The sequence below is a fragment of the Zeus faber genome, assembly GCF_960531495.2.
Source record: "Zeus faber genome assembly, chromosome: 22".
NCBI lineage: Eukaryota > Metazoa > Chordata > Actinopteri > Zeiformes > Zeidae > Zeus > Zeus faber.
In genome coordinates, this window is record NC_137209.1 from 7,862,584 (window position 1) to 7,888,218 (window position 25,635).

The 25,635-nt window shown below is 47.3% G+C and overlaps 2 protein-coding genes across 2 annotated transcripts; both read right to left on the bottom strand.

Annotated features, from left to right (window-relative positions):
• Positions 1–15,335, bottom strand: LOC307247092 (active breakpoint cluster region-related protein; the record flags this gene model as incomplete). Its single annotated transcript, XM_080023157.1, has 23 exons — positions 1–235; positions 510–642; positions 757–859; positions 960–1,094; positions 2,563–2,785; positions 3,036–3,167; positions 5,301–5,411; positions 5,490–5,587; positions 5,690–5,764; positions 5,974–6,066; positions 6,301–6,376; positions 6,928–7,041; positions 7,505–7,664; positions 9,372–9,493; positions 9,858–9,995; positions 10,399–10,451; positions 11,983–12,037; positions 12,222–12,329; positions 12,720–12,790; positions 12,934–13,174; positions 14,016–14,120; positions 14,556–14,653; positions 15,284–15,335. 23 exons carry the CDS (start codon positions 15,333–15,335, stop codon positions 134–136), a joined length of 2,598 nt encoding a protein of 865 aa, XP_079879283.1. The 3' UTR covers positions 1–133.
• Positions 15,336–15,895: 560 nt separating this feature from the next.
• On the bottom strand, positions 15,896–25,042 carry ponzr1 (plac8 onzin related protein 1). Its single transcript, XM_080022951.1, has 4 exons — positions 24,944–25,042; positions 22,080–22,196; positions 17,743–17,888; positions 15,896–16,821 (listed from the first exon to the last, which is right to left on the bottom strand). The coding sequence occupies exons 2-4, from the start codon at positions 22,186–22,188 to the stop codon at positions 16,690–16,692; spliced, it is 387 nt and encodes a 128-aa protein (XP_079879077.1). The 5' UTR covers positions 22,189–22,196; positions 24,944–25,042; the 3' UTR covers positions 15,896–16,689.
• Between the last annotated feature and the right edge of the window lie 593 nt (positions 25,043–25,635).

Genomic DNA, 25,635 nt, shown 5'->3' on the forward strand with positions numbered 1-25,635 from the left:
TTGTTATGATTTGAGCATACCATGGCTTCACACTAAACAGTAATTTGCCACAATAAATAGTACGCAAGCTCGTATGCCATTTCGGACGCAATCTTGTTGGCCAACCACGGCACAAGGAGGAGCTCATCGATCCTCAGAAGCGGGTGGTCTCCTCCTCAAGGTCTGTGTCGTACGGTAGTGAGGTCTGAGCGGGCGGAAGGCCGTCACAGAGCAGGTAATGAAAGAGCACCTGGACCTAAGTACACAAACACACACATCTCATATCACAACAACAAATACCATAATGATATATCGCCCAGTCCTAGTCATGATGAGAATAAATGACATGATATATTGAGTCAAATTTCCTTGGACAATAGAATAGAGGTTCCTTTATAAGTTTGATGTCCCTTCTGAATAAGGTAATCAAGAATGTTCCCATTGTGAGAATCCAGGTATTCAATTCTACAACATGAACAAATACACTCAATCCAATACATTGTCACTTTGCTCCATGTCCCACCCCTTACCTGCACCACCACCTCCTGGGAGATGTCCAGCGTGGGGCCGCAGTGTTGCACGGGAGCACGGAGGAGGCTGGGACCAAAGACTGTCGCCAGGTTGATCAGAGACATTTTATTCACCTCCTGCCTCAAGGAAACCCTAGAAGCAGGAACAATTTGAAAAAGAAAAACCGTCAGGTCCATGAGGCCAAAGACAATATTATAACAAATACTGTCTGTGTGTGTGTGTGTGTGTGTGTGTGTGTGTGTGTACCGCTGTAGGTGGTGCAGGAAGTAGAGGAAGGTGGAGCGGTTGGCGTCAGGGCAGGACTGAAGCAAAGACAACATGGAGGCCAGTCTGGAGTTCATGTCCATGTCTACACAAAATATAGAACCGCACATTGTTGGAGATAAAGAGTGTGTGTGTATGTGTGTGTGTGTCCGTGCGTGCGTGCGTGCGCGCGTGTCCTACAATACCCAACACTGAGACCAGGCTCTGGAACAGCTCGGCCGGAACAAGGGGTTCTGGGAGTTCCCTGAAGTAGAGTTTGAGGACGCCCGAGACCGTGTTTACTTCGGCTCGTCTGATCCTGGAGACGGCTTCACGCAGATCTGGACACAGAGCGTCCACCCCCCTTAGTTAGTCAGGTTAGTATGTCCGGTCAGTAGTCAGCCAATCAGCAGGGAGTGCAACCAGTGCTGTGATTGGTTAAAGCTAAAAGACTTGCGCCGACAAGTACTAGGTAGAACGTGCAACCCATTGGTAGAATGTGCAAACTTCTGGTAGAACGTGCAAACCATGGGTAGAACCACTGGAGGAACATGCAACTAATGGGTCGAACGTTTACCCCTTGGTCAGACAATGCAAACCATGGGTAGAACGTGCATACCATGAGTAGAATGCGCAAACCACGGGTAGATCATGCAAACCACGGGTAGTATTTCCAAATCCTGGGTAGAACCACGGAAGGAACATGCAACTAATGGGTAGAACTTTCAACCCTTGGTCAGAACATGCAAACCATGGCTACAATATGCAAATCACAGGTAGAACCGTGGGTAGAACATGTAACCTATGGGTAGAACGTGCAAACCACGGGTAGAGCCTGCAAATTATGGGTAGAACCACGGAAGGAACATGAAACCAATGGGGAGAACATGCACACCATGGGCAGAACAAGCAAACCACGGGTAGAACATGCAAACCGGGTAAAACGTGCAAACCACGGGTAGATCATGCAAACCACGGGTAGAATGTGCAAACCATGGATAGACCGTGCAAACCATGGGTAGAACATGCAAATTATGGTTGGAACATTCAAACCATGGGTAGAACCCTGGGTAAAAGATGCAACCCATGGGTAGAATGTGTAACCAATTTGTAGTACATGCAAATCACAGGGAGAACGTGCAAACCAGGGTTGGAACCATGGGAGGAACATGCAACCAATGGGAAGAACACTCAACCCTTGGGTAGAACAAGCAAACCAGGGGTAGAACATGCAAACCATGGGTAGAGCCATGAGAGGAACATGCAAACCACGGGTAGAACTATGGGTAGAACATGCAAACCATGTGTAGAACATGTAACCTATATGGAGAAGGTGCAAACCACAGGTAGGACATGCAAACCTTTGGTCGGACATGCAAACCATGGGTAGAACCATGGGAAAAACAACATGAAAAACCATAGGTAGAAAGTGCAACCCATGGGTAGAACAACATGCAAACCATGGGTAGAAAAACATGCAAACCATGGGTAGTGTGCAAACCATGGGTAGAACTGTGGATAGAACACACAACCCATGGGTAGAACAACATGCAAAACACAGATACCTGGAGACGGGACCCTTGAGATTTCGAGCCCAGTCTCTGGAGCTGAGAGACAACAGCCACTGCACCACTTTACGGAAGCACCCTGGCATCCTTTTAATGTGGGGTCCAGCCCGTTTGATCTTGCAACACAAGAGCTAGTTTCCATTACCTGACGAGCTCTCTCGTGTGTCACGGCACAGTGGTTGTAAAAAACACTGATCTGATCGAATGTTATCTTGCAGTGATAGCTCCGCCGCGCTCTTACCGCTGTCGAAGGCCTTTTTCAGGGAGCCGATGTCGCAGGCGGCCCCAGAGACCCTGTAGATCCCGACCTCCTCCATCCCCCTGCGCTCCACCTCCTCCACGCAGCAGCGCACCACGTGAGGCACCAGCACCCCCTCCTGCCTGGACACAGAGAGAGGCGCGCGCGCACACACACACACACACACACACACACACACACACACACACACACACACACACACACACTTTAAACCCAAGCGTTGCACCACTTCTGCTATTCACAGCTTCTCATTATTGCATTATCCACAACGACATCACTTCACTTCCCGAAAATGAATCATTTTACAACCAGGCAGAACAGGGAAAGCACCAATGAAGAAGTGACATTTTTAGTTTTGTAGCGGCGCTCGGACCGGGTCGTCTCCGTGCAATTGGAGAAGTGGGTTGTCACGGGGGACCGTACCGCGCCGCCGTCCCGATGGGGATGCCAAACACCGCGCGTGGCCCGCCTGGGGCGAGGCTCGGGGCCCCCAGGGGGTGTGGGTGGAACATCAAGGACAGGGTCAGCTGGATCGGACCGAGCGGCAGCGTCCGTCGCGTCTTCTTCTGGAGAGACGTGCCGTCCAGCTGAGAGACAAAGAATCTCTAAGCACGTTAGCGTCTCTACCTGTCTGTTTGTTCGTAGCTAAGGAAGAGGTTCAGGAAGAGGAAGATTGGGAGGAAGTTCAAAATATTGTTGTGAAAAAAAGATTGCCTCTGAGAATTCTTTAGCGTTATGAATTTTTTTATTTTTTTTCCCCACATGGCACAATCCGCTTCCTTAAATAGCATTTTGAGGTCTGTGTCACGATACGGTGACCACTTCCATAACATAAAAAAGGAGAACAATTTGGGGGGGAATGAGCGAGTGTCACCGTTATGCATGGTGCTTTTTTTTGTTTCAGTCAATAAGGAAATTGAGTAAAATAAAATACATCTAATGTTTTTATTTGCTTTATTTAGAGGAATGGGACCCACGATCGCTCCCTCTCCAATGCACACACACACACACACACACACACACACGCACACACACACACACACACACTTTGTGATCCAGGGTTATTCATAAAGCATTCAGAGCTGAAGCCCCGGATCAGAGTTTCTGTGAGAAAAAATTGTTGCTGGTCAGCATGTCCTGGAAGATTTCAATTTCCCGGACAAATGGGAGAGATTCCGGTCAAATATTACTTCAAACTGTAGGCAGGCTGTATAGAGAATGACATCATCAAGGTATGTAGATGTAAAATATATATTTTTAAAATGAATATTCAAAATAAAAGAAGCCCTGTTTGTTAAGGTACTTTAAAAGATGTAAAAAATATTAGGAATATTACGACTTGAAATCACATAATTTCCGTTTGTGAACAATAAGTAACAAGTGCAGCTGCTTTAATTAATATTACACTAAAATAAAAAAGTTTGATCAAATCAAAAACAAATTTAATATGCCAAATAAATAAAGTTTGTGGTGTTGTCCGTCTTCGTCGGGACGTCCCGTCGACATATTTTACAGCATGACTATTAACCGTCTGCTTTGGGTCAGAACTTAAATATATCAAAAAAACTAACAAAAAAACCCCAACTATGGACGTATGTGTCCCAGCGACACATCATCTTTCTGCTTCTCCTCTCAGTTTAGGACGCTGCCGCTCCCTGTGCACTGTGTTGACAAGCGTAACCTGCGGGCGGAGCTTCTCTCATGGCGACAAACGTGATTGTTCAGAGGTGAAAGGTCAGAATCAGATCGTCCAAACTGATTGTCTCTCTGTTGCGACTTGCCCAGCGCGGGAGTGAACAGATCTGCGGATCTTATCGGTATCGAAGTGGTCGAGTCTATTTTATTTCAACATAGAGGGGAAAAAATATGGGAATAGATATTGTTTTATCGCCCAAAACGAATTAAAATTGTGCTTAGAGGGAATTATTTCCACCGGATATTATGACCACAGAGATTTAAATATGTCGGACTTCAACAGATTTTCCCAGTCAAAAACCCGGCAAATTACCGGATAACGAATACCCCGCTCCGGATGCCCACCCCTAACGACGCCACTGCCTACTGCTATAGGTAGATTTTCTTAGGAATTCTTAAGGAAATGTATATATATATATATATATATTTTGTTTATATATATATATATATATATATTTTTTTTTTTTAATTTATTTATTTATTCTTTTTTGTATTTTCTTATATATTTATTTATAATTATTATTTATATATACAGTACACACACACACACACACACACACACACACACACACACACACACACACATATATATATATATATATACACACACACACATATTGTTTTTTTTATTATATACCCTTAGATAAAGTATAAAATAGGGATGATCTCAAAAGGAGGACAAATGAGTGTCTGGCAAAAGGTTGCACTGGTGAACAGACACAGTATTTCAAAACCAGACTGCCTGGCCTAAAAACCGGATGGATGGCCACCCCATGTCACCCTATGACAAAAGTAACTTCTTGAAGAAAGGGGAAGTGAAACACATTTGTAGTCAAATGTCGGCTTCTTTCTTCTGTGTGCCTCCAGAATGCAACTGTTTCACAGTGTTGCACACAAAAAAAAACCTTTGCATCACCTTGGCGATTCTTTTATTCCAAAAAAATCCAAACGTCAAGATTCGCCCCTTCGATCCGAAGGTGGATGCTGCATTTGCTTACGCTTTGGCGCCGTACGCACACTCGTACCTTCACGGAGGCCTTCCCCAGGACTGAGTCGTCCTCGCTCCGTCCGGCGTCCGCCTCACTGACGCACAGCAGCCTCAGCGTCCGAGCGCCTTCCACCTGGAACCAAAACTCCTGAGAGAGAGAGAGAGAGAGAGATGAAGAAACAAATAGATAAATGAACGAATGAAAAACCAGGGGTTTCACACCCACCTGCTCCCACTGGGGGCTGAGGCTGGGGAGGCAGGAGTGGCTGCGAGCCTGGTTCTCGTAGAGGCCGACGCCGTCCACCTCCACGCACACATACGCGTCTGCGGGACGGGACGGATGGAACGATTACCACCATCTTAAAGAGGGGATCCGAGAGGATTTCCACACAAAACAAAGTTCCGCAGCGGGCGCTGGTAACCTACATGCCGGGCACCGCAGTCCACAGGCGGAGTGGACCGCCACGCTCAGAGTTCCACACAGAGAGTCGGCCATGTTGTCTGGAGGGAGATGGGGGAAGGTGAAGAGTGAAGAAACCGCCATGAGGCCACAGGAACAGTGGCGACAAACGTCCGTCCAGACACAGGACGTGTGTGGGTGTGTGTTTGCAGAGATAGTGTGACAACATCAATCAGAGAGAGAGAGAGAGAGAGAGAGACAGAGAGACAGAGAGAGCGAGAGAGAGACAGACAGAGAGATAATGTGTCACCATCCATGCTGTGCAACGGTGGCTGCTGGGTCATCCTCAATTTAGCACAGGCGCTGGTGAGGGTGAGAAGATCTGGAGGAAGCGTTTCCACATCTGGAGATGACACAAGTTAGACCAAGTTAGTCATAATAAAAATAATAATAATATTATTATTATTGTCCTGTGTCTGTGCCTGTGTCTAATAATAATAATAATAATAATAATAATAATAATAATAATGTTCAATAAAATGTTGCTATTGTATCTTTTATCATTTTTCTTGTTTTAAAGCTGCATGAAGTGACTCAAGGATGTGATGATGGATGTCAAACTCAGACAGTGACTCACTGTCTGTGCTCAGCTTGCAGATGGCCTCCCTCCACTCCTCCAGCTCGAACAGGGAGGAGAGCAGCACAGAGCGACTCTGCAGAGACACACCAGCTCAAAATAACACACTCACACATTCACACGTACGCCGCTGCGCACATCATTGACATACATAAAAATAACACATTTTAATTACAGCGTCTCATTTGCGAATCACCATGTCTGCAGGTATCAGTGAGTGAGGTATACAGCTCATACTTTTTAAAGGTGCAGTGTGTAGAATTTACTGAACGGACTTCGCGGAAATTGAATAAAATATTCACAAGTATGTTAGAATTAGTGTATGATACTATGAAAATAAGAATCGTGTTTTCGATACCTTAGAATGAGCCGTTTATATCTACATAGGGAGCGGGTACGCTTTGACTTGGATCACTGTGTAGATCCTAATGGGCAGATCCAGATGGTCGGCACAAAAACCCGGATTTCCCACCTCTGATAATCTGATTATTTAATGATTTATAACTGTGGAATATTTGTAAATTGAATTATAGAAATTGGAAGACATTGGAGGACCTTGTGAAATGTAACGCTCGTTGTACGTGTGTGTGTGTGTGTGTGTGTGTGTGTGTGTGTGTGTGTGTGTACCTTGCCACACAGGCTGTGCAGCTCCAAGCGGTGAACATGTGTGTGTGTGAGCAGCATCATCTTTATCTGTTCCAACTTCTTCCTGCAGCGAACCGACGAGCCTTTGGACTCCCCCTTCACACACACACATACACACACACACACACACACACAAGTTATAGTTACAAATATAGTACAACATTTTTCTATTTTTTTTCTTCAACTTGACAACTATCCATTCATCCATCCATCCATCCGTCTATATAATTCAAAGTGCTTTCCATAACAGGCATTTTGTAAAAGCAATAAAAGCATATAAATAAAAATCTAAAAATATTTACAAAGACATAATAAAACAGGACTGATAACTACATACTTAACACAAGAACACAATCTAAAAAGAGACAGAAAAACATCATAAAAGGTCAAAGTGCAATTTAACACATCTACACACTTTTCAAGATTTATTATTTTATTATTCTATTATTATTCCAACCATCGAAATGACTTGTTTGCCCCTTGTTTGTCCTTTCTATCTCTGTTATGCAAATCTATACGCACACACACAAATACATAAACAACACACACACACACACACCGTGCGCTGCTGCTGCTGCCGGAGCTGGAACATCTTGGTCCTGATGGTGTGCGTGTGTGTGCGGGCGTGTACATCAGCGTGCTCATGCTCCTCCGTCCTCCACCGTAGCTTGACGCGGGACAGCGGTGTGTACCAGCAGAACCTGTACTGGGCCTGTTTTCTGCCGCACACACGCGCGCACACACACACACACACACACACACACACACACACACACACACACACACATACACACACACCTCAAATTCTGCCTCACCCGTTTCGCCTGTCTCACATACAGGGGCGGTCTTAGTGATTAGGGGGCCCCAGGCAGGACCAATGCGAGGCCCTTCTCCACCTCACTTAATACATTCATGACTAGTGAGAAAAAACTATTAGAAGGTAATTAGGAAACCCTGAAAATGTATTTTTTTCCTCCTCGTTTGTTATTTATTTTTATTTATGTTGTTGTACATTTTCGGGTCGGACGCCGAGTGAGCCCGGCGCGGGGCAGGCCTGGTGCCGTGATGGTTCAGACGCTGCCTTCACATGTTCAAGTTCTGCTTTTCCACCTGTGACCACAAGGAAATGAAAACCTGAGAGTCAGAGGACTTGAGGACTTCCGTGAATTCAATGGTTGGAGGAGAAGACCAAGCTTCATCAGGCTCTATGGCTCAAAGAGACACTGTAAGTCGTTGGTGTTCCAAGACCTGAGGGTTCGAAGCCGGCAATGCCAGAGCGACTTTAAAAGCTCCCGGAGAACAGGGCGGATGGCGGAGGTGGGGTAATGGCTGAGTGCTGCCGCATACTCTGTGACCTGTCCCGGCGCTTCGGTCGAGGAGGTGTGCGGTGCTATTTCCCCGGGCGGCACCGCGCACGTTCACCAGATTCTACCGTCTCCACGTGACGCCGTCAGCACCGGCGCAGGCTGTTTTGACAGCTGCGAGGTGTTGTGTACAGGGTGAAGCTATGCGGTTGAGAGTCTGTTACGGTCAGGTGATACAAGCTCAGCCGTATGAGGAATCCCCACCCACGAGCATTGTGGTGGGTCCGGGGGGTGGTAACATCATTTACCTCCACACCGTATGAATGGGTTCTTATATGCTGTAAGTGGGGGTTGAGGTCACATCTGCCAGTTGGTCCTTGGAATGGACTACTGGGACCCTGGGTGCTATGGCTCTGCCTTTGGGGGCTTGCGTAGGACACATCGGTTCTGACCTCGCGGCGGGTGAGGGTGGTGGCTGTACAATACGGCATAAGAACTCGAGATCTGAATGAAGTAACACGTTTGGGTTGTGCTGCATCCCGGGATTTACGGATGAACAATGAGAGTTCCTACCGGTGGCATCGCTCAAGAGCTGAATATGTCAGAGGAGGTAAGAGTGGCCCAATCACAGCCTGTCGGGGCCAAGCTGAGACCTGGTTGGTTTAAAGGGGCTTTCAGCTTCATTCAGGGGAGCTGTCTGGAAGCAGCTGAAGGCGGACTAAGAACTCTCGTTCTACATTGGGAAAACCAGGGTTGTAGCACAACCCAAACGTTTTGTACTGATGATAATCCTTGTAGTGCCGCGTAACAAGTTGTATTATTTATTTTTCTTATTCACCTGGTTTATTTATCTTATGTAATGAATTCAGATGACATTCATGTGACAATTCCATTCGCGTAAAGAGCAGAATCTCTAAAAAGAGACAAACTTTTCACCACCAAAGTCCCAGCACTACAAGTCGATGTAGTTAATCGATGTGTCGTTATTATTCTAATTGTCGGGATACTTATGGGATGTGAGTGACGCACAGCGCTGGTCGCTGGAGTTTTTATGAAGAAGAAAAAAAAAGAAAAAGCCACACAAATTCACGAGGCTCCAGGCAATTGCCTCGCCCGCCTCACCCTCTGGCTCCGGGTTTGAGCTTGGTGCACAGCAGGAGGTCGGTGTAGAGGAAGAGGTGACGGAGGTGACGCTCGCCCTCGCACGCGTCCACCACGAAGCCGTCCCGCATCAGCTTCCGCCGCTGACAGACAGACAGACAGACAGACACACACACACACACACACACACAATACAGATAAAAATAAAGACTTTAGATGTTTATTTGGATGTATCTGTCGAGACAAATTCTCTATTTTTATCTTCTATGTTTATTGGTCAACTTGACAACTATCTATCTATCCATCATCCATCCATCTATCTACCTACCTGTCTACATATCCAGCTACCTATCTATATTCATCTATCGTTCTGTCTATCTATCTATCTACTGTATCTGTCTGTCTATCCATCTATCCATCCATCCATCCGTCATTCTATCTATCTATCTATCAATTGATCGATCTATCTTTCTATCTATCTTGTCTGTCTCTCTCTCTCTCTCTCACCATGCCGTGGCTGAGCGTGACCTCTCTCCTGCAGTGGGAGCTCTCGTTGACCCCGGACAGGAAGCTGCGGGACAGCCTGAGCGCTTCCTGCAGCAGGGCGTGGTCCCTGTGGCCCTTGGGGGTCCAGTTCAAAAGGTCCTGGAGGGAATCCCAAATGTCAAAAACCCAACACCCGTCAACCGATCACAATGGAAATGGGGATTATTTCGAGCTGATTTCAATTCCAGTGTTGGTGTGAGATAGATCTGCTTTTTGACTTGTTTAATGCTTGGTTTGGATGTTAAATATCAACTACTGAATATGTGATTGCCCTATATATGATTTAAAAGTGACAAGTGGGTCATGTTTGAGTATAAAACCTTCAAGCCAAACTTAAAAACTTAAAAAATTTCCTGAAAACGTTTTCAAACCTGACAGGGAATAACGATCATTGAGAAGTAGAGCGAAGGGAATTTCTGAACAAAAACACAATGAAAATGTGTATAAAGGGGATTTCAAGCAAAAATGAAATGTGAGAGGAATAAATAATGAAGGGCCTCACATGCAACACCAGCGTGGTTTTGGTGACTCTGTCCAAAGGTTTGTACAGGAGAGCTGGAGGAGGAAGGAGCTCAATATCAGTCCAATCCAATCAGCGGTGATGTCACTGTTTGCACTTTGCTGACAACGCGTGCGTGCACACGCGTTGTCTTCCATTGTAACGGCGTGAATTACAAGCACCGAAAAAGCAATAACACGAGCAGCACTCTTTATTCCACAAATAAAATAATGATCGTAAATCTAGTCGACTGCTGTCAACAACGCTGACCGGTGGTTATAGTAGTTGACTAGTTGGTGAAACCTCTGAGGGCTCTGTAACAGTCGCCGCAAGGGAGCCGTGCAACTCATGGTGCACGCCACTCCCAGATAGCGCGAGCCAACATTAAAACCACTGACTGGTGAAGTGAATAACATTGCTCATCTCGTCCCACCTGTCAAGGGGTGGGATATATGAGTTGATGTGTTGGAAGCAGGAAAAAATGGGCAAGCGTAAGGATCTGAGCCACTTTGACAAGGAGCAAATTGTGATGGCTAGACGACTGGGTCAGAGCATCTCCAAAACGACAGGTCTTGGTTGGTTTTCCCGGTATGCAGTGGTTAGGACCTACCAAAAGTCCAAGGAAGGACAACAAGTGAACCGGCGACAGGGTCATGGGCGCCCAAAGCTCATTGATGCAGGTGGGGAGTGACGACTAGCCTGTCTGGTGTCAGAACACACAGTGCATCACAGCTTGCTGCGTATGGGGCTGCGTAGCCGCAGAGGAATCACAGTGCCAATGCTGACCCCTGGCCGCTGCCAAAAGCGCCTACAATGGGCAGGTGGGCGTCAGAACTGGACCATGGAGCAATGGAAGAAGGTGGCCTGGTCTGATGAGTCATGTTTTCGTCTACATCATGTGGATGGGAAGGGTTAGGGTCCGATCCCATGGAGCATCTGTGGGATGTGCTTAAAGGATCTGCTGCTAACGTCTTGGTGCCAGATACCACAGGACACCTTCAGAGGTCTTGTGGAGTCCATGCCTCAACGGATCAGAGCTGTTTTGACGTGAAGCAACACAATATTAGTAGTTATTAGTGGTGGTTTTAATGTTGTGGCTGATCGGTGTATTTAGTTGCACGTTGCCGCGTAGACGGCATTGGCGATATTCTCCAGAAAGACAGGGGGGGCTGTGCACAATCCACCAGGGGAAACTGAAGGAAGTGCTGTAAACATTACACAAGTTCGTGCAAATTGTCGACGTAAACATTACGAAGAAGTCCCGAGGTATCAAAATAGTCTCAAACTTTGGACAGAGACGGCGCTATCTCCGTCCATGGATTCACCCCCATCCGGTTAGTTTTGTGGTCACGCAAGGATGGTTCGTACAGATTGCACCGGCGGAGCTCTTCGCACAAACTTCCCTCGGACGCGTCCATCTCGAATTACCTAAAGTGCACGGCGCGGGGTTCCAAAAATTGGGAGGTGCACGCCCACGTGCAACACCGCTGTGCGGCCGTGTTGCGGGCGCCACAATGACGTCATTTCACGGCGCGGCGCACTAAACAACGCTGCTGCGACTACAAACCAGGCTTAATGCCGACATACCTTCAAAGGAGTATTTGGTTCTTGCCTTGTCTGAACCACTGTTAGCCATCATGCTCTGAAGACAGACAGACAGACAGATAGATAGATAGATAGATAGATAGATAGATAGATAGATAGATAGATAGATAGATAGATATTTTAAAGCCAAAATACACAAAATTGTGGCAGACCCCACCACCAACAACAATGCAAAACATACATAGGACTTGAAAGGAGTGTTTCAGTGTGGGGTGTGATACCTGGGCCAGCGTTCTGAAGCGCTCATCTGAGTGGGAGCACCTGCGCACAACGTCCACGGCGCTCTCATAGTTCTCGATGAAGCCGCGGTACACACCAAACTGGCTCACCTGCCGGAGAACACCAGTCGAACAACACCGATTCAACTATAGATATGTGTAACCCGACTTAAAAACGTGTGATCTGAGTCGTGGATGATCTCGTGATCCTCTCATACCAGTAAAATGAAAATGTTTTATACACACGTGGTGTGGGGTTGGTGGGATTTAAGCAGCCGCACCTGTCTGGGGTCTAGTTAATAGGGCCCGAGATCAGGGGTGGCTAAGCTCCTGTTGCTCAACAGAGCAGTCAATGAGCACGGGTTAAATCACCCATCCCCCACAGCGTTCCACGTGCTCCCGGCTCGTTACAGCTCGCCACCCTCTCTTGCCACAACATCGGGGAGGCCGGGAAAAGCCACTCGATGGCGTGTGGCAGGGGAACCGCCACCATACACCAACCATTTTCAGAAACAGGTCGCCGACGGTCAGATCCAGACCTCCATGATGAGTCTCAGAACTCCACTCTCTTTCTGCTCGGGGTGAGAGGCAGAAAATCCAGTTACATTTTTGATATTTTCATACCTGTTACGCTGACTCCTCATGGGTATTTACATTTTTATGTGTTATAAAGAGATGATTCTCGCCGAACGGCCGGTACTGATCAAATAGGCACCTAAATCATTTGACGGTATGGACCGGGGAGGATCCTTATCCTGTGGATCTGGGTTTGGTCCGGCCCCGGCCCCAGGCCCGGGCTCTGGGTCCCCGTAGGGGCCCAGAAGGTCCCTGAGGTCGGCGTAGAACTGCCGGTGCATGTCCCTGAGCTCAGGAACCTGGAAGAAGACGGTCTGGACCTGCTGGGCCGACAAGACGGGCTGGGAGGTGCCGGCCGAGGCCCGCAGAGCCTTCATCGGCTGGTGAGGAAGAGGAGGAGGGGGAGGCGGTTTTTGAGGGAAGGGAAAGGGGAGCCGGGTGAGGGATAAAGCAGTGAGGGATGGCAAGGACGACAGGGAACAAAATGAATCTGGAGAACATGCCACAGCCTTCATTTTCATGAAATTCATTTGCACCAAAAGCGTTTATTAAAGTGGTAATCCATCAGATCCTCTGTGTCGGGTGCACTACAGTTCAAGTCCCAGATCTCCATTTGAAAACTGATCTAGCTTTACCCTCTTTTTTCACACATTTGTATTTATTTAATTAATTTAAAGTATATATTTATGAATTTAGTATAAATCCTCATACACTCTTTTCTTGATCACAAAAGGTGGCGGGGATTTTTTTTTTAATCCATATCCACAGTTTACTGACCACAACTTGCTCAGGTGGTTTATATAATTCACGGCTCACGAAAATAATGTTAGGGATTACCACTTCAACTTGTCAGAGCACAAGTGGAGAAATAACCGACGGGAGAGAGAAATCCACCAAAGGGCCGTGGTCGGGGTCCAGAGGCGAGAAAGAGCCGTGACGAGTGCAGACCGTGCGGATCCAAAAAAAAAAAGCCTCCTAAGCAACAAAGAGGAAGAGAGGAACCAGACGCTTGTATTGCGGCGCAACTTCCTGAGGCGAGCGATGTCTCCACCCGGTCCATCTTTTGCACCCTTAAAATGTCGATTCCAAATTGAGTTCCACTCCCCCCACCGACCATCTCCCGCCATTGGACTCCCTCACCGCGACCGTCACCATGTCGTCTTTCTGGATACACCAAAGAAACGGCTACAAGAGGCCGGGGGGGGGGGGCGGCGGAGTCACCGTCAGCAAGGTCTCCAGCTCGTTGAGGAAGACGCCCTCGCTCTCCAGGATGCCCCTGAGCACCAGCAGCCTCCGCTCCAGCAGCTCCACGGGACCGCACATCAGCTGGAGACACACGGAAACAAGCGCGCACACACACACACACACACACACGCACGGTGATTGATGACACAAGGCCATGATTCTCAAGAGGAAGGACTTTGCGCAGAACGATTCCTGTGAAGGGAACCAGTGCGTCTGGAGAACTTTGAGGGGGTTGAAGTTACCGGGCCCATCTTAAAGGGAAGGTCGTACTTTTTCGATCGTTGGGAAGAAAGTGATAAAGGTGTTTATCGATACTGGGTCATTTTTAAGAGTGGCAATGCATAAAATTGCAAAAAAAAAAAAAATATATATATATATATATATATATATATATATATAAAGGGCAAATCATTTAAATGAAGTCACTTTTTTAGCATTTTGGTATTGGAAGGAAAGCGCTTCACTTCTTGTTGGGAGCAGTTGACCTTTTTGCTCGGCAGACATGTTGGAACTCACTGGGATGTCGGGAGAATCCAGGCTCTCCGTCTGGTGGGAGAGGAGGAGGCCGCTCCCCGCCGTCTCCTCCTCGAACACGTCCTCATATGATGCCTCCACTTCGAGGGCAACACACACGCACACGCGCGCACACGCACACACACACACACACACAGTCAAAGGAGGAGTACCAAAGTATAGGCGACGTCCGGGAATCACCTGAAAGTAGACTCTCCTTGCTTTTGCAAAATAACCAAACCTCACAACCTCCAAGAATGACCTTTATACCCCACCCCCCCCTCTCAGCCACGACTAAGTATTCTTGTTTTTGTTTTTGTCGACCCAATTACACACACTATATGATGAGTACTCACACTACGTGTGAGTACTCATCATATTGCACCAACACATGGAATTCTGATGTCATTTCTGATTCCCTGCCCTCGTATCCGGCTGAATTTAGAAACAGGTGCTCAGGTGAGGCAGGTGTTGTAACATGTTTCGTTGACTCGTTATTTCCTGATTTACTGGCCTGAACGTTCACCAGAATGCAGGAGTAAAGGTCACCCCCCTGACGAATGCTTTGTGAATAGCGTGGGCCGTCCAGGGTCAAAGTCCCGGGCCAGTTTTTCGCCCCAGTCTGCCCCTGCTACCACTACCTCCCGACTTAAACATTATCAGACAGTATAGCATAACCTGATAGTAATTCACGGCTGATTTTAGAATTCTTATCCATATAATTTCCTCACCTGCGACCTGGCCAGGCAGCAGGTATGGCGTGGCGTCCTGGTAGACGTCCATGGCTCGGCAGGGTCCAGGTCAGACTGCGAATGCAGCCGAGCGTGTGAAAACTTCCTGTTTCTGAACAGGATCTGCAAAAGGGCGGGTGGGGGTGGGGGACGGGGTTTCTTCTGCTTCGCATTCTGGCACCTTCCCCCCCACCCCCCCCTTTTTTTTTTTTACATTTAAAGTACTCAGTCGACCAGTTCAGGATTTTCCACCCAAAAATTGTAACATGAACGACACAAGTCAAATCGGCAGGCCAGAAAACTCCAGATCGAACTGGTGAAAGGCACGATTCATTCATATTTTTTGAAATAGTGGAAGGAAGAATTGGGAGAATGGGAGCCTGCAAAAGAGGCATTATTATCATTTGTATCACTTGTTTTTTAGCCATGGTTTACTCGGCCTAATTGTTATTTTTGCATCTTATTATTTGCGTGTGCATTCTAGAGACCTATATATATTTATATATATATATATATATTGACTGACATTTATTTTCCCCATCATATCTGGACATTAGCCGTGTGACAGCAGTGAGAACGATGAGAACAGTAGGACCACGCTTACACTTCTGCTATTATAAATGAAAAAATTACGTTTATTGACAATTTGACATTAACACCAGGAAATGCATTGAGTTGTTGCACATAAAACACTCCCATAACGGCAATTAGCAATCGAAGCAAGGCTACTGGCTCCAGGGAGTACAAGTCCTCTGGGTTTGAGCAGCAGAGGGGTTAGCCTTTAAAATGTGGTGACACAGCGCCCTCTGCTGTGAACTCCAAACGAATACAGCGCTTCAACCGAAGCGCAAGCAGTAGGAATACGATCGCTATATAGAAAAACACATTTCAACACGTAAACATACAAATCACTTCATATCACTTGAGTTTGAATAAATGGATGTGTAGGCGTTGGCATTTGTGTCCAGGACTAACTCTCTCTCCGGTGGAAAATCGAATCTATCCATCATTTATCTTTAAACCAATAAATGCCGCCTCACCAGGTCAACCTGGATAAAATGGCTGAATGTACAAATAATCTGGAAATGTGACAAATTTATTGAAGGCGGTCACAAACAACGATTAAAAAAAAAAAAAGCCAAAGGTAATTGAACACATTACCATCAACTTAAGTGCAACTTATATTATTCATTTATTTATTTATTTATTCAACGTTAGTTTTGTGAATTATGGCCGTGGAATGGTCAGTAAAATGGAATACTCTCGTCTTCCACTTAATGTCTTATCATATAAAAAAAAAAATTGGTCCAAGTCATGAGCCTGTAAGTGAACGGGTGGGAATGAATAAGTGTAATCACAATTTCTTTTTTGGGGGGGGGGGGGACCGAACACGCCCCCACGCCGCCTCAAATGGCCTGGGTGGTGATCACGGCCGTGCTGACCGGGAGGTGCTTCCGAAGTTTGGCCTCCCGAGCCATCTGGCCCCACGTGCACGGGTAACACCAACACAGCTTACAGCCGTCGTCACAGCAGGAGCCCTGCGAGGGGAGGGGAGGGTGGGAGAGAGGGAGGGAGGGAGAGAGAAGTAGAGAGGGAGGGAGAGAGGGAGAGAGAGAGAGAGAGAGAGAGAGAGGGAGAGAGAGAGGGGGAGGGAAAGAGAGAGGGAGGGAGGGAGAGAGGGAGGGACAGAGGGAGAGAGAAAGGGAGGGAGAGAGGGAGAGAAAGAGGGAGGGACGGAGAGAGAGAGGGAGGGAGAGAGAGCGCGAGAGAGATGTAGAGAGGGAGGGAGAGAGAGAGAGGGAGGGATGGAGGGACGGAGGGAGAGCAAAAGGGAGGGAGAGAGGGACAGAAAGAGGGAGAGAGGGAGAGAAAGAGGGAGGGAGAGAAATAGGGAGGGAGGGAGAGAGGGAGGGAGAGAGAGAGAGGGAGGGAGGGAGAGAGGGAGGGACGGAGGGAGAGAGAAAGGGAGGGAGAGAGGGAGAGAAAGAGGGATGGTGGGAGAGAAAGAGGGAGGGAGGGAGGGAGAGAGAGAGGGAGGGAGGGAGGGAGAGAGAGAGGGAAAGAGAGAGGGAGAGAGGGAGGGAGGGAGAGAGAAAGGGAGGGAGAGAGAGAAAGAGAGAGAGGGAGGGAGAGAGAGGGAGAGAAAGGGAGAGAGAGAGAGACAGCGAGAGGGAGAGAGCGCGAGAGGGAGGGAGGGAGAGAGAGAGGGGGGGGGGGGGGAGGTCACCACAGTGTCGTTGTCTGCATTAGCAGAAGCGAGAGCGTCGGCAGGAACTACAGAAAATGTAAGTCAAAAGTAAAAGCCACTCTCCAAACACCTCCTCAGTGCGTCAAGCCGCAGAACGTACGGCTACGCAGGAGGCGGAGAGGGGCGAGCCGGGCGGAGACCTTTAGCAACCCCGCCCCGACTCCCCAACTCCATAGACGGAGACGCCCGACGAGCCGTGTGTGCCACGTACCGAGATGCCGTAGCGCTCCCTCATGGAGGAGCGCAGGCAGCAGGACACCACGCAGCAGAAGTCCAGCATAGGGAGGAGGCAGCACCACCCGAAGTCGCTGACCGCCTTGCACTGCATGCAGGGGAAGCACCAAAAGCCGCAGCAGCCTTCGGGGAGGAAGCAAGGACACTTAGAGGGAAGCAAGTGAACACATTGAATCCATTCCTTTTGGGGCGGGTGGTGCATGCTCGCTCGCTGCTATTCGAGCCACTCCGCCCGAACGCGCATCCAACGTGGGCCCGTTATGGGCGCATCCGACCGACCGTTTTCGCTGAGAAACGGCGCTTTTTTTTTGGAGCCGAAAATTCGACCAACGCCTTGCGGATGGGAAACCTACAGTGGCGGTGGTTATGGGCGTTCGAACTATTACGCAGGACTGACTTTTGCGGTGCTTGTGCACATATATGTGGGTCTCCGACGGGTCTGCTGGCGCGCGCACACACACACACACACACACACACACACACACACACACACACACACACACACACACACACACACACACGCACACCCTGTGAAATAAGACTCAGAAGGCTCGGCGACACGAGCCATTCCAGCTTCGCTGCCCTCCGACACGTCACCGGGGGCGTCAATTAGAAGCGCCCTCCGTCTGAGTAACTCCACCCGCGGCTGGGACGCCGCCGGAAGGAAAGAGGAACTGAAATCAACCGTCCTGACAAAACTGCAGCAAGGAAAATGTAAATATTTGCTCTGTGTGTGTGTGTCCACGGTAGGTTGAGTGTACTGTTGGCTACAGCGTGGGATCCACTCCGCCTTTCTCCAAACAAAACGGTCGATGTATTTATTTTATTTCGGTTTTTTTTTCCCCCGACATTTCGTAATCGAATGAAACAAAAGAAAAAGAGAGACCCGAGCCACGCCAGCTCCGGACGCCGCGGTGGAAGTCGGAACAAACATTTAAATCAGGCCTTGTAGATGTTACATGAGCGGAGAGCAGCTGCTTATTTCTCGCCTCCAATTTGTTCAGAGACGGGGTTTTGTTTTTGGTGGATTTTGGTGGACTGATAAGGGGAAATCGGTGAAAGTTTACAGAGCAAATAAAACGGGAGCCCAGGGTAAAGCTCAACGTGCCCCGACTGGCTGACCGGAACATTAGGAAGAATGTCTAAACAGAAACATCAGGTTTATTGAAAAAATAAAAAAATAAAATACAATTATAAGTCATCGTTGGGTTTATAGCAGTGGTCCCCAAACTAAGGCCCTCCACATTTGGCCCGGCCCCCTGAACAATACCAGAGACGCATTATGATTTTTTTTTTTCCCGTCTGGCCACGCAAATCCTAGACTAGCCCCTGTCAAATAGAACGGAATAATGGCGAAAAGGTCAGGTAAGAGAAGAATTTGATACAGAATGCAGGGTATATAACCTGCAGTGGTCAAACGATTATTTTTTTTGGTTCAATGCAAAGAAAAGGCTGTTTCTCTCATCTGTCAAGAGGCGGTGGCGGTATTCAAAGAATACAATCTGCGCCGACGCTATGAGTCCCGTCACAAAGACAAGTATGATAACTTGCGAGGCCAAATGCGAGCAGACAAACTCTCAAAGCTAAAAAGTGGACTGTTAGCTCAGCAGAATACATTTGTACGCCGAGCTCAGCTGAACCAGTCATCCGTTCGGGCCAGCTTTCGGGTTGCTCGACTGATAGCGAGCAGCGGTAAACCTTTCACTGATGGAGAGTTTGTCAAGAAATGTTTGAATGCTGTCGCGGAAGAGGTGTTGTCCCGAGGAGAAGGACGTCTTTAATGCCGTGAGTCTGTCGGCGAGTACAATCACCAGACGCAGCGAAGAAATCGGGGGGTAATGTAAATGCCCAGCTGCAGCAGAAGACGGAAGAATTTTGACTTTTTTTCATTGGCACTGGATGAGAGCACGGACGTGCAAGACACAGCGCGGCTGCTCATTTTTATTCGGGGAGTTAGCGCAAACTTTGAGATGTGCGAGGAGCCGGCAGCCCTCCAAAGTCTCAAAGGGACTACAACGGGGGGGGGGATATTTTCGGCAAAATACGCCAAACCATGGAAGAGTTGGACCTAGACTGGTCAAAGCTTGCCAGCATCACGACTGACGGGGCTCCTAGTGAGGTGGGCGCGTCTCGGGGTCTAACCGGACGCATGAACCGGGAGATGGAAGAACGGGGTCTCACCGCCCCGCTACAAGTCCACTGTCCAATTCGCCAGCAAGCACTGCGCTGCAAAGTGTTGAAGCGGGATTCTGTCATGAAGGTTGTGGTGTCATGCATAAGCGTCATCAGAGCGAAGGGACTTTAAACACAGGCAGTTCCAACAATTCCTGTCGGAACTGGAGTCCGCGCACGGCGATGTGCTGTACTACACAGAGGGTCCGATGGTTGAGCCGGGGTTTTGAGGCGTTTTTACGAGCCGCTACCCGAAATTAACGCGTTTCTTCATTCGAAAGACAAAGCGGTCCCAGAGCCGATCGACCCAGAATGGAAATGGCACCTCGCATTTTTAACAGACGTGACAGAAATGCTGAACAGCCTTCACTTGCAGCTGCGAGGCCGGGGGGAAACTCATTTGCGACATGTATTCCCACATCAAGGCATTTGAGGTGAAGCTTGCGCTGCTTTTGGAACAAGCGAAAAAGCACAACTTCATCCGTCTCCCTGCTACCCCAAAACCTCCCCACAGAGAAACCCAGCGGTCCCGTTCCCAGCTGAAAAGTGTGTGGAAGCACTGGAAATGCTGAAGGCGGAGTTCGGTGTGAACCCCTTTCTTGCCCAACGGTCTCATTGACTTCTATGCCGCCTTCCCAAACGACACGTACCCTAACACAAAAAAAAAACACGTAATGAAGATGTTTTACACTTCTTTGGCAGCACGTATATCTGCGCGCAAACCTTTTCACACGTGAAACACCTGAAAACGCCGATGAGGTCGAGACTGACAGAGGAACATCTGCATCAGTGCTTGAGACTGGCTGTGGCTAGAATGGAACCTGACATTCAACTTCTCGCCAGCCAGATGCAGGCCCACGGTTCACGCTGATGAACATACATAGGTAAGCTCACTTTTCCGACTTGAACAAATTGAAAAATCTACCGGGATAAAATCCATTTCCACAACCATACTGGTCGTGAAATGTATTGTGCTGTGTAGGTATTGTGTCACTTAGTCCGGTTTATCAGCCTGCTTGTTTTGTGGTTTTCACAGGGAAGTTGATGAGAGAGAGCTGCAAACAGCGGCGTCTACAAGCCTAAAGGAACCTACAAAAGGGTTATAAGGAGGGAACACAGGAACTTTAGAGACCGCTCATATGAGTCATTTGAGTAAGAGATTCTGCTCTGACAACTAAGCTAAACTTTTACCTGTTAAGATTGCGCACGGCACAACAGAAAGTTATTGTTCAATGGACTTTTTTTCTGTGAAGAACCCAGAGAGGGTTATTTGGTTATTATTTATTTCATAAATAGTGTTATTATATATTTCCCGACTTAATTTTTTCTGTGAAGAGCCCAGAGAGGGTTATTTGGTTATTATTTATTTCCCAAATAGTGTTGTTTATTTCATTCATAGTGTTATTATTTATTTCCTGACTTTTTTTTCTGTGAAGATCCCGGAAAGGGTTATTAATATTTGGTTATGTGTGGCTTTCTGGAAAACAATAAATGTTTACGTTTAGGCACCCCTGCGATCGTCACACTTTTTCTGTTACAAACTGACCTCGGCCCCCATCAGAGAAGGGAAAAGTTATGTGGCCCTCACAGGAAAAAGTTTGGGTAGCCCTGGTTTATAGCATATTGCCAAATTCCTGTTGCTCGTGTATGAGAAGGTTTATGTTTTTGGTTTGTTGTTCATTTTTACGTTTGTCTCTTATTGTGTATTGTTAATCATTAAGGAATTCCCATCGCTGCATTTCATAGGCGTAGATTTCGGGGGGAGGGGGCGGCGCAGGGGATACGACCCCCTCAATATGTAGAACACCCCCTTCCCCGCCCCCCAATAAAACTAAGAAACTTTTTGAAGACTTTTGACTTTTCCATAAATGAAAACATTTCCACCATAAATCGATACAGAAAAGTCACTAATCAGCGCATCGACATCCACCAGAATGCAGGAAACCAGGCGCTTGCGGCTCAACGTGTGCTTGTTCGCGCGAAGACCTACACCAGCGGTGGAACTGATGCCTCCGCCCTGCTCGTCAAACTCTGTCATGTTGAGGTTTTAACAATATGAGAAAAACAGGCCGTGCTGCTTCCTGCCGCCGGCTTCCTGCGTGCCGCTCGCTGGAGGATTTGGATGTAGTCAAGCAGACTTACAGGTTTCCATGTCGGTGCAGCAGTCGCACATGTCGGTGCTCCACATGCCCGGGGCGTTGGCCGTGACCACCGTGGTGACCACCTGCTGCGGCTGATACTGGAAGGCCATATCTGAGGCTGGTGGTTAGAGGGAAAAGGGTGGAGGGGAAAAAAAAAAAAAAAAAAGAACAGAATTTAGCGCCGGGCGGACCAGCGCTGCTCAACATGCGGTCCGGGTTTCACAGCTAAGGTCGCCTTCTGTGTATTTCTACCGGTCCCGGTTCCCTCTGGCGGTGTCTGATTGCCTAGTATCTTCCAGCCAGCTTTCCAGGGTTCAAGTCCAGGTCCTTGCCTGCCTGGAACCGACCCTGTTCCCGCCTTGTAGAATGTGGACTCCGCCCCTTCGCCCGCCCTCCGTTGTCGGCTGTACAGACCGTGGTCCCGGTTTGAGCCCCTCGCCCGTCCCTTCCCCTGCCTGCCCCGAGAGCTGTTAAAACTGCTACGTCTGCTGCTGTGGGGGGGGGTCCTTCACAGGGTCCCTAGCAAAACGGCAAAATAGTTTTTGTTTTTTTTTGGTATTTGTTTTATAGATTATTTTATACAGGTAGTCCTCACTTAACGACCAACTCTCTGACCAGTCTGTATTGTACACTGCATACAATACCACGGTGTCTCAGTGTCAAGCATCTCATCACCCCTTTATACACTATACACACTATATACACTATATACACTATACACACTATATATACAATATATACTATATACACTATATACTACATATACTATGCACATTATATACACTATACATACTATACACACTATATATACTATATACACTATAGACACTAAATGCACTCTACGGGAGCAGCCGAAAGAAGAAGACACTATTATACTATATATACTATATACACTATATATACTTCTTCTTTCGGCTGCTCCCGTTAGGGGTATGCACTATATATACCAGCCACGCCCCTTTAACGTGAAATAACGCGGGTCCTCGTTGATCAATCAATTCGCTCAACATATAACACTGATATATAAATAAAATACACATACAATGTGTGCATTGCTATATATACACTACTCACAAAAAGTTAGGGATATCTGGCTTTAGGTTGAAATTTATGGAAAATGTGAAAAGTTCACCCTGCAGTGATATTACTGTATATCATGAAAGTAGGGCATTAAAGTAGAAGCATGCAATGGTGATTTCCGGTGGGTTTACCCCAACAAAAAATGTCAATGTCTCAATAACTCGTCATGTGGCCTCGAGCATCAATTACAGCTTGACAACCACGTCTCATGCTGTTCACAAGTCAACTTATTGTCTGCTGAGGCATGGCCCCCCACTCTACTTGAAGGGCCCTCAGGTCATTGAGGTTCTGGGGCACAGAGTTACAAGCCTCTACACGGCGACTCAGCTGATCCCATAGGTTTTCTATGGGATTAAGGTCTGGAGAAGGTGCAGGCCACTCCATTTGAGGTGCCCCAGTCTCCAGCAGCCGTTCCCTAGTGATGCGACCTCGATGAGCTGGAGCATTGTCGTCCATGAAGATGAAATGAGGCCTGTGTTGTTCATGCAGGGGCACAATGACTGGATTAATGATGTTATGCAGGTAGTATGGGCTTGTCACTGTACCTTTCACAAAGTGTAGGACAGTTCTGTATTGACTAGACACACCTGCCCACACCGTAACACCACCACCACCACCACCAAAGGCTCGTCCGGTGTCAACAGTGGCTGATGCATAGCGCTTGAAGCCTCGCAAGGTTGCGAGGTACTGTCGATCAGTTGTTAGGCGTCGTCTTGGGCGCATGATGTCAAAATGTTTATCAGCATGATGAAGAGGACTGTTTAGTTACCAATTCTAATTGAACCAGGAAATGTATTGGTCGATTCATGGAGCAAACACCTGTTGTGCATTTTGCCGTTCGGCTCCTTGTGAGAGAACAGCGAAGTTGTGCAAAAAGTACTGAGACGCTGAACAGTTGGATTCATGGATGTGCATTCAAACGTTTAGAGAAGGTCAAATTAAGTTCAAGTTGTGTGTGTGTGTGTGTGTGTGTATATATATATATACATACATACATACACACACAGTATTAAAACTTGCAATGTAGAATAACGACTGTTCTGATCCTAGTTTCACTGTTATCCCCCTTAATATACTAGAGCAGTGTTTCTCAAACGAGGGTACTCGTACCCCTAGGGGTACTTTGTGGGTACTACTCCGAACATACATTTTCAAAAGTGTCGATTTAAAAAAAACATATATTTTTTATATATATATATATATATATATCGTTTGAAAAAAAGCACGTAATTGATGGTAATCTCTTATTTCTTTTCTCCGGGCGCCAGGCGCTGGTGTTGGCCGTGCCGTATCGGTTCGGTCCAGCAGTTCAGAACAGCCGCTTGACACGGTTTAACATGGACGCTCAAACCGGGAGTTTAACACAACCGAACAATAACAATAACAATAATAATAATAATAATAATAATAAAAACAAAAAAAACAACAATAAAAATAAACGGAAAAAAAGCTGCAGGTTTAAACCTGAGATTTGTGCGGGGCCCAGAAAGTCATTTGAAACAAACCGGGAGTTCAACAACGCGCACACGGGGACGGGCCGCGTCGGTCCGCGCACGCCCGTGCTAGAGATACACAGCATCCGAGCGGGTGCGTTACTGTTCCAATTCCATTTTCCACCGGCTCCCACGTCTTCGCGACGTCTTAATACAATCGCCAGGTTTCGCGATTTATCGCCTCGCCGAGTTACATTCGCACGCGTCTGCGTCCACTTTGTTCGGGTAGTTATTCGACCAGTCTGACCGGAGAAATAAGGCACTAATAACGTAATAATAGCGCCGAACATACCTGGTTGTATCTCTTGATGCGAACGACTGAGCTGCGAAGAGATCTGCCTCGGTCTGGCGTCTGTGTGTGTGTGTGTGTGTGTGTGTGTGTGTGTGTGTGTGTGTGTGTGTGTGCGTGTGTGTGAGTGGGTGTGAGCGCGTCCGTGCGTGCGTGGAAATGAGGTTTCTTCGGTTAAGTTTCACTTTCCCAGAAACCCTGGGATCTGGGAGCGGACCCCGTAGCACGGAATAACATAAAAACATTACAAAGAAAGAAAGAAAAGAAAAATTAAAAAAAAAAAAAAAATCAAACAAAGAAAAAAGGGAAGAATGAAAAATTGAAAGCCCAGCTGAGAAGCCCCGGTCACACGCACGTCACAAAATAAACCTTTTCACGCATCACAGTATTAGACGTGTGTATTTATAAGTAGTGCAGCTACAAGTGTTATTCGTTTAATAGCTCATTTTCTTCTTTTTATATCTCCAGAGGACCGCATGGCAATTTTCTCAAAAGAGTTTTTCACGCCCAAATAAACGCTCAAACAATGTGATTTACCAACAACAAGGACGCTGGAATTGAAAACAACGGCGAATAACAATAAACGTATGAACGTTATTTAAAGTTAAACGATAAAAACAACATCACAGTCCATCGCGTGCTGCAGGTGACCGGGGAGGGAGGGGGGGGATAATATTTGTTCGGATATTATGTTG

Excerpts from the sequence above, each read along its gene's own strand:
- ponzr1 (XM_080022951.1), bottom strand. The coding sequence starts at position 22,188 with ATGGCCTTCCAGTATCAGCCGCAGCAGGTGGTCACCACGGTGGTCACG. Across the intron at positions 17,889-22,079 it reads CTGCACCGACATGGAAACCT|GCTGCTGCGGCTTTTGGTGC; the intron begins GTAAGTCTGCTT and ends TCCTCCCCGAAG. Across the intron at positions 16,822-17,742 it reads GGGAGCGCTACGGCATCTCG|GGCTCCTGCTGTGACGACGG; the intron begins GTACGTGGCACA and ends CTCCCCTCGCAG.